The sequence below is a fragment of the Trachurus japonicus genome, chromosome 10, assembly GCF_045865225.1.
Source record: "Trachurus japonicus isolate A0001 chromosome 10, Traja_1.0".
Taxonomy (NCBI): Eukaryota; Metazoa; Chordata; class Actinopteri; order Carangiformes; family Carangidae; genus Trachurus; species Trachurus japonicus.
Window position 1 is genome coordinate 14,841,420 of NC_140916.1, and position 11,819 is coordinate 14,853,238.

Sequence of the window (11,819 nt, forward strand, 5' to 3'; positions counted from 1 at the left end):
CGTCCTGACCCCCCTCCCAGTTGGGGATCATAAATTTACAGTGTAATTTAATTACAGGAACGAAATATCAATAAATACCACTTTCAACGGAATCTCTAAAGTGGAGGGAAACAAGACTGTAGGAAGCAAGGGAGCAATGATTGTCCCCTGTATAAGGAAGGAGATACACAGTAAACTCAAAAGTATTTCTGCAAAACGTAGCAATAGGGTGCTGAAAAGCTACATTTTTGTTCAAATCATGCTTTTCGCGTAATCCTGCGGACAAATAAACAAACACGGGTGGAAACATAAACCCCTTGGTGAAGGTGATAATTAGCCTTATCCCATTGATTGTATTCATCAGTGCTGCACAAATGTTACAGGGAAAACTGCCAACTTCTTATGTTTGCTCTCTCCACGTGACTGGCATTTCTACACTTTGCAGCAACAACAAATTGGATGCTAAAATATGAGGTGTTTCTGAATTTAAAAAAACAGACAATCCAAGAAAACAGCTACATAAGTTGAAGATGGTTTCATGCTTATGGCACCACACCCCACAAAGTATGCAAAATATAATGGTATATTTCCCAATTACCGCATTAAGATACTATCTCTGCTCAGTTCATATTTTCACCATCAATGTCTTAGGTCGTTTTATGGCCCTAGGCCCTCTGAGATGCTGCTCAGAGCCTAACCTCTAATATACAGTACATGTTCCCTGCTTATTTTGGCACAAATACACAAAGGCCAAGTAAAACCATGTCCATGTCCTCACCAACGACCCTCCAAAAATATATAAATATGACAAAACAGCTACTGACAAATTCTGATATAATGCCACACACAATTCGCCTACAAGTTTTTGGAGAAACTGTGTCAGTGTCCAGAGGGTGCAAGCACCATCATAAATGTTCTGATATGATGTTAATATAGAGGCCGGAGTGTCTCTCTGTAATATTACAATCAAATAATGCTGCAATGTTCACAAAACAATTGGTAAAATGTTATTAACTAATAAGACATTTAAAATCATTACATTTATAGCATATTATTAACTTTTCATAGAGGTGTACCATATGAGAATTTGATACTCTAATCGAAGGTGTTATCATAGTTAGTTATAAGAAATACTGTTAATGTACTTGTGTGAAACTGTGCCCATGATCTAGAATCATCAGGAATTTCAAATTCTCATTTTTCGCACACATTTCTACCATTTTTACAAAGAGCTGTAAAGAGCCACTAAGTGTAGATGCACAATATACTTGGGAGCTCAGCCGACTAAGTACTGACTCAATAAATGTTCATAAAACTTTAATAAATAGTTACAATCAATTAACCTAAAGTTTGTAGCCTATTGTCTGTTTGCTGCAAGGTTTCTAATTAGCTAGTTCTTGTAACATTTATAAAAACGACTGCATACAACCATAAACCATTACCATTAAGAAATTCATAGTAATTAACCACAGTGTGTGAACAGGTGTGTGACTATCCAGGTGCCACACTCCAGCCACCTCATATTGTACCAACTGCTTCACTACAGCACATATCATATTTAGCCAAATATCAATTACATGTGGATCCCCCATGCCCCCCCCCCCCCCCCCCCAAAAAAAAAGGATAACCAGTTAATAATATATTCTGTTTCTGTTATAATTATGACTTCCAAAGGTCTGGTTTCACCTCTGACCCAAACGAGTTTTTAATAAGACAGGAGTTCACTGACAGATACCAGCAGCAGCCCCACACACACATAGCTTGAATATGATTTAACAACCTTATCTAGCAGGCTATTGAAAATACTTACCAAATCTTCTTCTGTGCGTACACTGGGTCCTAGGGAACATGATACTTATTGTTTGACTTTGATGGGTTTCATATTATTTAAGTATTTCACAAGACGCAAGTAAGTTAGCTAACAGCGGACAACAGCGCCATCTATTTTTGCGACGACTTTGCCTGTTCTTCAGCGCAGCCCAGCCCGCTTTCAGACAAATGTCGTCGGTGTGTTTTTTGCTTTGTTTTTTATCATAGACCAAAATAAATAAAACTTTAGTCGGCTGATGGTGTCAACCGCAAATATAATAGAAAAACTTGCCGTCTTTGGTATTTGAATGTGGGCCCCCCTTTCCCCCCACTAACGGATATGCCTCGGTTCAATTTCCTTCTGGTGTTACCTTCATTTCTGTCCCCAAAATGGCGAACGTAACTGCCGCTGCTGCCGCCGCCGCGGCTGCCGCAGCCGCCGCTGCCGCCGCGAACAGAGATCCAGCCGTTGACCGTTCGTTACGGTCCGTGTTCGGTAAGTCTGTACTGGGCACTCTCTCCTCAACCGACCGTTTTCTTTTCACGTTAGATACACAGTAATGGTGTAAAAAAAACTAGCGGCTAACGGATGGAGGCTTCAGGCTAACGTAGACGGTATCAATGTGAGCTACATACAACGAGGGGACAAAACTTCACGCCGCACACACACACGCAAACGAGTAAATAAACTGGTAAAATGGTGGAATGTTCTGTGTTTATTGCCATAGTAACGTTTCTTTGCCATCATTATCTCAGTGGGAAACATTCCGTATGAAGCCACCGAGGAACAGCTGAAAGACATCTTCTCTGAAGTCGGACTTGTAGTCAGCTTCAGGTGAGTAAACATTGTGCACATCCAAACCCATGATAAAGGATACAATAACAATGTTGTATTGATCTCTACATAGAAAAATCATTGACTTTTTTATTTAAAAAACAAATAAACGTGTGATCTCCTAATTTTAGTTGGTCTCAGACACACTAACAGCTATTACATTTTTTTAAGTATTTTTGGGGGCTTTTTTTGTTCCTTTTAATTGATAGGATAGGAGAGAGAGACATTGAAATGGGGAGGCAAAGAGAGGGGAATGACATGCAGCAAAGGGCCACCAGATTTAGGATTCGAACAGGGACCAGCTGCAGAGGACTGTAGACTCTGCATATGGGCCACGTTTTAATTCAACAGTCCTGCTATCAGTCCTTCATTCATGATCATTGTGGTGCTGCTATTTATGTGGCTGTTGATGATAATAATAATGTGCAAAAACAAACAGCGTCTGTCTTCCCCGTTATTAGTTCTTTATATGCTGGAATGATTTTGTGTTTAAAGATACTTAATAGTTTCTAAATGCAACTTTAAAGTTTGTCGTCATCATCGTTTCTGTCCTCTGGTGTCCAGGTTAGTATATGACAGAGAGACAGGAAAGCCAAAGGGATATGGCTTCTGTGAATACCAAGACCAGGAGACGGCCCTCAGTGCCATGCGGAACCTGAACGGGCGAGAGTTCAGTGGTCGTGCTCTCCGTGTTGACAACGCAGCCAGTGAGAAAAACAAGGAAGAGCTCAAAAGTTAGTGTCTATCCTATTTTGTCAAAATTTCAGTCAAATATTTTGTATTTGCTTTGATTTGATTAAAAATGTCTGTATACATTCTCTATCATAACAACAGGTTTGGGAACAGGAGCGCCCATTATTGAGTCTCCTTATGGGGACAACGTCCAACCAGAGGAGGCCCCAGAGTCCATCAGCAGAGCTGTGGCCAGTCTGCCACCAGAGCAGATGTTTGAACTCATGAAACAGATGAAGGTAGGTTGGATTTTTTTTTACTAGCCACTGTTTCATCTCCTTACATGTGACATTTTAAAAAAATATGTTATAGGTCTTACACTAATTAAACAGGTTTCCTCTCCATTGCTTTACCTATAGACATTTTTAAATGGATTAACTTGGCATTTTCAGAGAGAAGTTAGCTACTTTTTCTCAGTCTGACTCACCTTCAGGATGACAAAAGTATGCAGATGCTCTTCCTTTGCTTTCATTAATGAATACTGTATTGTGCAGCCGGTCTCTCTCAGCTCTGCCAAAAAAGCCTCATCTTTGCACAGCTGGCAGTCTGCTTCATTAGGCTCAGTGAAACAACACACTGCAGACATTTTTTCTTACTACTGGAAGTGGAAAAGGGTTTTGTTGCACCAAAGCTTGTGTCAGATGGACAGCACCATATGCTGATGAGTGTCAGTGTTTGGGCTCCGATCCTGACACCACAGATATTGTTGCGCGTCTCCTTCTATACCGTTTTGTGCTGATGCAGCCACTCTGGTATTGGCCATGTATCTGAATTATATTTGGGTGCCTGGAAAAAAAAAAGTAAGAAAAAAAAGAACCCCATATCCAACCTGCCAGGAAGTAAAAGTACACAAATCCTTTTTTGTTTTGTCAAATGAGTCTACGAGGAGCAAAGTTTTGCCTTTTTATTTTTTACACCCAGTTGTGATTTTTTTCATGCATTCTGCAATGTCATATTTTGAGATTCTGTTTGGTGAAAATTTGATTTCTCTCTTTCCAGCTGTGTGTGCAGAACAGTCCCCAGGAGGCGAGGAACATGCTGCTGCAGAACCCTCAGCTGGCCTATGCTCTGTTGCAGGCCCAAGTGGTCATGCGGATTGTTGACCCCGAGATCGCCTTGGTGAGAGAAGCCAGATTTGAGAATGAAAGAGATTAGCTGAAGCTCAGCTTGTGTTTGATTTCAACATGGTAACTTGTCAAGAGATATGAATGAAAAGTTTTTTGATGTTTTGTTCCCCCCCCCCCCATTTTCTCCATTTACAGAAAATGCTTCATCGTCAAACCACCGTCCAGCCTCTGATTCCCGGCGGACAGGGTGGAGGAGCACCGCCGGTCAATCCACCTCCTGCTCCGCCCAGCGTGCCAGTGTCTCAGCCGCAGCCTGTGGTCAGTAGAAAAGTCTTTCATGCTCTGAAGTAAAATTTGCCTGCTCTTGGCTCTGAAACTGGATGTGCTAACATTGGTAATCAATAGATATTTATCAGCATGATCCAGACAGTAACAGTTGATAGTCTTGTTGTGTTATATACTACGTGTGTTGGAACAAAGTTAAAGTTGTACCCGTCCAGGAGAAGTAAAGCTCTGTGAAACACAAGGTTGTTGTCAAGGTGAAGCTTTGGGTTAATTTTAATTAAGTTTTCTATCGCTCTTTTTTTTTTATCATTTGGTATATGATCAGCCTGGAATGCACGTCAACGGAGCCCCTCAAATGATGCAGCCCCCCAACATGGGTGTTGTCCCTGGACAGATGCCAGTAGTACCGGGCCCAGGACCAGGCCCAGTGGGACCTCCAGGTAATCATTAAACCGCATTCACACCTGCATCCCCATCCGAGCTGCTTGTGATAGCACGCATGTTCCATCATTGTGATTGTGAGGTCATTGATGGTTAATGTGTGAAGTATGACTGTTTCATTACATCCGTCCCACTTGAATCTTACAATCACTCTTTAGTTTCATGTCAGCCAGAAGAAGATCTCTATTTTTTAGTCTTTCTTAACTTTAGTCTTATCTGCCTAGTTGATGCCACACAGTTGTCATGCTATAGCTCACTCTGGTCTGTTCGACTATTTTAATCCTACTGAATAATAAGATGTGCAGAGAATTTCAGGTTCATGTCATGTTTGACAAATGTCCTCCACATATATTTTGCTCTTTTGCCTTTTCCTATTTTTAAAGATGTAATGTATGCCATTCAAAAGTCAAAGGGACATCAACAACACGTGGTGCAGGCAACTGTTCTTGGAGTAATTACACACAAAGCTTACAATCGTTCATTTTTATCAGTAGCAGGTGATAAAATTATTCAAGTTGCTCTTCCGTTATTGTAGCGCCTACTTGTACTTTTAAAACTACAACCACCGCTTCAGTTCATCCAGTGCCATAAATTTAGGTAAAACACTGAAAAATATTTTCGTACTACAGTTAATGCCTTTACCTCATGTCAGTTGAAAGCTTTGCACATGCCATGGCTCACTGGGATCACTAGGTGTCACCAGAGGCCTGTTAGTCGACGTGCTTTTATGCGAGCTGCAGTAAAATCAGTTTGACTTTTGAGGAAGTCGCTCTCACAGACAGTTTTTATTCAGTCCAAACATCTGGTTTTACATTGTGTAACATATTTACTAATGTCAAGCTTCATAAAGTTCCCTCCTTACCCCTCTGCCTGTGTGTGTATGTGTGTGTATGTATGTATGTATGTATGTGTGTGTGTGCATGCAAGTACAATGATTTCACGAGCACGCGTCAAACTTCTCTGTGAGTGTTGCTTTGCTCTCTTGAGTCTTGTGTCTCCTGTTCTTTCCACTTTAACGCTGGCTCAGGAAACCTTCAGCATTCTCCCACAGGATCGTCTGGGCAAGCTGCTATCGAGCGTCCTCAAGGTATCACTGTACTCCTTCAGTTCAGCGGTCAGGTCATAGGACTGTAATGGAGTGGCCACTGTCCAAATACACAGCAGGGATTTCTGGGATTTAGTGTTGGCTTACTCCTTTTTTTTTTTTTCATTTTTCTAGACTGCACATGCACTTTAATCAAACATGAGCCGTTTCACTTTCAGTTGTTATCAGGCCCGTTTATGCAAAGATTATAATTTTGGAGCAGTAGCAGAATGCACCATGTCATGGGCGGGGTGGGGGCGGCAGGTTGATGGTTGCAGTGCATGTGGTACACATTTGGACCAGGATCCTGTGTTTTTTCTGCATGATTGCAAGTTTTGATTGTTGTTAGTTTTGTTTTAAATTCATGTGACCTTCAGTTCAGGGTGAAATTTAACTGATTTATCTCATATGTTCAGAGAAAATGTAACTGTTGTTATTGGCAGAACATGATGATACGAATACTGACATAAAAGTATGCAACTGACTTTTCGTATTAGAAATGTTCTGGATGTGTAGAAGATGGTACCAGCAAAATTAACAGCATTAAACAAATGCAGAATATAGAGTTATATCTGAACTAATTCCACAAATAGCAAATCTGGTAATAGTGTGATTAGATAAGTAAAGGAGAGAAAGGAGCAAAGACCAGTGAACATGGGACTGGATCAGCAGCACTCAGAATGAAACTTAAAGTATTTAGAGCAGAACCACATGTTTAGATGTATTGTGTGATTTTCATCTTTCCCTGTACCTTTATCATAACATTTTTGCATTTTTAGGAGGAAGTGGTTCATGTTTTCGTGCCACATATGTAGAAATAGCACGGGTCAACTCCAGATAACGAAAATACAAATTCATCTGTAGCCAGTTTGTGTAGACAGACCAGACTTTCTTGCTTCAGCCCTCCTCTAGTTGCACTACAACTTACGGTCTGATGGCCGTCAGTACAAAAGAGCTCTTAAGATACCCCCTGTTGCACCTTTGGATGCTGTAAAGGAAGCTGAAAATGCTCCACAGGGCGTCATCAGTAGAGCACAGCGGCTGCTTGATTGTCAAGCGGACTGCAGCACTTGGGCATGTGTGTCTCTGATCTCAGGCAGGGCGGTTAAGCTGGGAGCTTTACAGAAACATTTAGGCAGATTCTCATAATTCAGGGTGGTTCAAACCCACAAATCCAGCAGTGAGGGAGGCAGTGAGTAAGGAAGGGGACAGATGAGGAAGAGGTGCAGTGTGACAGGTGTCTTCCTGCTTCACAACATGATCGACTTTTGTAGCAGCAGTGACTCATGACGGTTCAGTTTGTAGCAATTTGTGTCAAAAATTAGAGCCACAGCTTGATGTAACTTTATCTCCAATGTAAATAAATATCTATATATGTAAACATCTGCTTGTAAATCAGATCAGGTCTTTACAGCTCTTTTTCCACACACCATCCCTTACCTTAACGCCATGTTGATTTTAACGAAGAGTAGACTGCATCAGGTAGTCTGTATTTCAACTTTTGTTTGCCAGCTGGTATGTGATGCAACCACGTGTTCCTGTGCTTTAAAGCGATGCAGGAGCGTTATATAACATAATGGACCATCTATACCTATAGTTAAGACACAGGTGGTGACATGATATTTGAGTAAATTATTATGTTTCAATCACTGTCAAGTGCAGATGTCAGCCTTTTGTGTTGAGGTTCACTATGATATTACATTCTGGTCCTTATATACTATGGGTGCAACTTAAGTTATGTTGTCAACTTGTTGATGTATGTGTAATTAGACACTAACAAGACTGAATGCCCACACACCCACTGTACATTATCTTCTCTCTGCATGCCTCCTGTCGTGATGTTCTTATGGCAAAATTACATCAGAGTTACAAGACACAAGTAGGAGAATATATATTCAAGTCAGGTTTTCCGTCTCCGTGTGGGAATAGACTTTTTAGGCTTTTACAGCATGTCATTATTTGAACCTGCTACTCCCCATTAATATTGATGGGAGTCAATTCTCTACCCTTTTTCCTGCATTTTTGTCACACTCCTGATGTCTCCCTGTGTGCCGGGCTGTGGCAGTGTGTGTACTTTATTGTGTGCTTAATCAACCCCATCAAACAGCTCTGGTTGTTTCCTCAGAAAATCCATCCTGGGCAAACACTCACCTCTTTCATGTTTGTGTTTGATTTCCCTTGCTTGGAGTTTGAGTCCTTTTGTAATGGATTAGTAGTTTCCTGCCTGGTCAATGAATACAAACAACTAATATGTAATATGTAACAACATGTGATTTTTTTTTCTCCTCCTCTTAGGGCCAGGTGGGATCCCCCCCAGAGGCCTGCTGGGAGACGGTCCTAATGACCCCAGAGGAGGGACTCTCCTGTCCGTCACCGGAGAGGTTATTGACCCCAAGTAAGTCATTTAGGAGGGTGTCAGTTTAACCCATTAAAGATGTGATCCTTCTGTTATCATGCATTTCATGGTCCAGGACCTTGTGGATGGCGTCTTTCACTAGTTGTTTTTTATTTCTCATAAGTCTGAGGATTCACTGAATTCATTGAGAAAATAATTGGCAGAACACTAGTGTGGTTTTCGTACTTTAGAAAATTCTCTAGAAAAACAATAAAGCAGCTATTTTGTGGGAAACTCTACAGATGGGTAAGCAGTGTATCTGTTTACAGTGGAGCCAAACAAACAGGTTCTTTAGGAGAGCTCTGTTAGCCTCGCAGCCGTGATTTGATTTCATGGTGCACGTGGTGAAACACGTTTTCCACACAGGAAATGACTTTGAGATCTTGCTGAGAAGTTTCAGGTGTGCAGCGCCGTCCTCTGCTGCTTCCTGCTCCGTTGGTGCTCGTGGTGCGAAGCCGCCGCAGCAGAAGGAAATGTTCCATTTGCTTGAGCAGGAACTTGATCCAGCTCTGAAAGTCTATCACCAAAACCATAAAAAAAAGTGTTTGATTTCATGAATAATACATAAGAATTTTAACTTCAACCCTTTAACCACCACTTAGTTTGTTGTATCCCGTCCTTTTTCTCAGAGTAGCAACCTCAGTCAGCGGAGCGTCTGAAGCACAAGAGACTCCTTTTTTAAAAATCAGTTTTATTGTTGTGTCTGAACCTTTAGCCGGGGCTACATGGCCGCTCCACCGCCCCACCAAGCTCCACCTGTACACATGGGTCAAATGGCAGGTGGACCACCTCCAGATATGAGAGGACCTCCAATGGACATGAGAGGCCCGCCCATGGTTGAGCCCCGAAACATGATGAGTGACCCCAGAGGGCCCCCCATGATGGAGCCACGGGGGCCTCCGATGGAAACAAGAGGTATTGGTTCTAATAACGCTCCTTATGGTTGTTGCTATGGTACCATTGCACAAAATGGTGCCTATTTCTTTATATTCAATATTATCCTCGGTAATGTTTAATGTTATTCATGTCAAAATATTTCTAGAAGCAACTCCTGAGTTTTTTTTTTTTGTTTTTTTTTGCAATAACTACCATACTGTTTTACAAGTGAAAAATGAAACGGTGAGAAATAATTTACTCTCCAAAGATTCACAGATGTTCGGCTTTGTTCTCTCTGCAGGCCGTGACCCGAGGGCGATGGATGCTCGCGGGCCAGTGGCAGCACAGAGGGTTCCCATGGCAGGACCGATGCAAGGCCCAGTACCACATAGCATGGGTCCAAATGCTCCCCCACCCGCAAGACCGGTAACAGCTGCACCTTTGTGTCTTTGTTTTGTTTTGTTATTGTTGGCTGTAAGTGAGCAAAGCAGGTCTCAGTCTCTCAAAGAACTGGTTCAGATTTTTTTTTTTTTTACAGGACTGAACAGAATACCTTATAATTTTTTTTGTGAATAGTTTGTGAATAGACAGTCATTAGAGTAAAAAAAAACATTGCAAAAAAGTCATGGGATTGAGATTGAAGGCTGAAAGGTGCAGAGTGCCGTCTGCTCAAACTGGGTAATTATTACCCTCCTGATAAACAGTGACAATGAATGATGATGTGTGTGTCCTGCAGGGTCCTGGTCTTTCTGGCGCTCCACCATCAGGAGGTGGTTTCAGTCCGGGACAGAGCCAGGTCTCCACACAGGACCAGGAGAAGGTGGGTGTCACAGATTGACTTTGAGTAACCTTTATGGTGATATGTGAGTATTTAATGCCATTTAATGCTGCCAAAGATACAAATGTAAGCAGCAGTTGGACTTAAAAGCAGAAGTAAGCGATATGTTTGTGTTAATATAAGTCTTAAATAGTTATATCTTCCGACAGCAATCACTTACATAGAGTGTTTGAACCGAAACACGGGTCTGTCAGTCCCTCTGCTCTGCTCTGAGCCGAGGAGAAAACTTTTCTTGTATCCTACAATTTTTATCCAATGAGGAGAGAGAACGGCATGAAGGGCTGTGTGTGCAGCCAAGGGATGCGCATGAATGTGGTGACGTAGGGACGAGGACCAATAGATTGATGACGAGGGCGGGGGCTGCTAACTCCGTCGGCTGACAAGAAGTTATGGTGCGTTCAGGGCAGCCCGTAATTCGTGTTTTTCCGACCTGTGAAGTCGTACCAGTTCGATCACGAGTTCACGGGTCGGAAAAACACGAGTGGCCGTTATAGTGCACTTTCACAGGCAACAGGTCGGAGAAACGCGAGTTGCGGGTTGCCTGGAACGCTACAAAGTCGTAAGTCGTGACTTGAAGCTGTAACTTACGGTTTCAAAAGCCTGCCTGGAACGCAGCATTAGCCAAAACAACCGGATCGCTTACTTCTGCTTAAAGTGTGTGTTGAAGTTGTTGTGTAAGTGTCTCTGACCAAAATGTCTGCATTCCCGTTCGCTGACTGCCAGTCATTCTGAGTATGCGTTGCCTGAGGAGCAGAACAGGTCTTGTGTAAATGCAACCGGTATTGTTTGGCTTAAAAAAAACAAAACAAAGGAGGCCTAACCCTGCATTGTGTTTTACCCCTTGGCTGCATAGAAAACACATTTCACTGAGAGCTGCTGCATCTTTTTTCTAGGCTGCCCTCATCATGCAAGTCCTGCAGCTGACCCCAGAACAGATCGCCATGTTGCCCCCGGAGCAGCGGCAGAGCATCCTCATCCTCAAAGAGCAGATTCAGAAGACTGCAGGAGGCGCGCCGTGACGCCGTGTGGTGGAGTTTCTGTTTTCTTCCGTCACGTCATGTCACTTTTCATCGTTGATGGAAAATTCAGTTATTTGGAAACATTTTTGCATCGTCACCCAGCAACTGTTTTTATAATGAAACATTTTTGATTTCAGGACTCCTCCCTAACCCAGTAAACTTCAGCTTCAACGTGTATGTCGACACCTCAACTTAGTGTGGAACGTTGTATAGTTTTGTTTTTATTGTCTGTTTTCTGTATGAGAAAGTAAAGTTTCTGCTTGTGGATTTAAAAACAAGCCAAACTTTAGAGAGGACGATGAAGCTGAATGCTAAACACAGCTGTAATGTCACAAGGTTTCATTCTTTTCCACCGAAGCCAACTGTTTTCATGTTATGGCTCTGGAAACTGATTGTCTGGATATTGTTTTGTCAATAAAAGTGAAAAAATATAAATACACAGGCTGATTTTATTCATGA

At 42.1% G+C, this 11,819-nt stretch overlaps 3 protein-coding genes across 4 annotated transcripts in view; 2 read left to right on the forward strand and 1 right to left on the reverse strand.

The window, feature by feature from the left end:
• The window catches only part of bcorl1 (BCL6 corepressor-like 1), a 29,381-nt gene extending 27,531 nt beyond the window's left edge, over window positions 1–1,850 (reverse strand). The window contains exon 1 of the mRNA XM_085789424.1: window positions 1,790–1,850. The gene's annotated coding sequence lies outside the window, so the exon portion shown is untranslated. The remainder of the gene's footprint in view (window positions 1–1,789) is intronic.
• Window positions 1–11,819, forward strand: part of tspan6 (tetraspanin 6) — a 68,767-nt gene that overhangs the window by 52,484 nt on the left and 4,464 nt on the right. The window lies entirely within an intron of this gene.
• cstf2 (cleavage stimulation factor, 3' pre-RNA, subunit 2) lies at window positions 2,131–11,795 on the forward strand. 2 transcript variants are annotated; one of them, XM_085789440.1, is made up of 13 exons: window positions 2,131–2,284; window positions 2,545–2,623; window positions 3,188–3,357; window positions 3,458–3,594; window positions 4,355–4,474; window positions 4,618–4,740; window positions 5,033–5,147; window positions 6,176–6,235; window positions 8,528–8,627; window positions 9,343–9,542; window positions 9,805–9,929; window positions 10,240–10,323; window positions 11,235–11,795. In XM_085789440.1, the coding sequence occupies exons 1-13, from the start codon at window positions 2,179–2,181 to the stop codon at window positions 11,358–11,360; spliced, it is 1,545 nt and encodes a 514-aa protein (XP_085645566.1). In that variant the 5' UTR covers window positions 2,131–2,178; the 3' UTR covers window positions 11,361–11,795. The 2 variants fall into 2 exon arrangements, with proteins under 2 accessions (XP_085645566.1, XP_085645567.1); XM_085789441.1 differs by lacking the exon at window positions 6,176–6,235.

Bases quoted from the DNA above. Each gene is read 5' to 3' on its own strand.
- cstf2 (XM_085789440.1), top strand. From the start codon at position 2,179: ATGGCGAACGTAACTGCCGCTGCTGCCGCCGCCGCGGCTGCCGCAGCC. The intron at 4,741-5,032 runs GTCAGTAGAAAA...GTATATGATCAG, and splicing joins TGTCTCAGCCGCAGCCTGTG to CCTGGAATGCACGTCAACGG. The intron at 9,930-10,239 runs GTAACAGCTGCA...TGTGTCCTGCAG, and splicing joins CTCCCCCACCCGCAAGACCG to GGTCCTGGTCTTTCTGGCGC.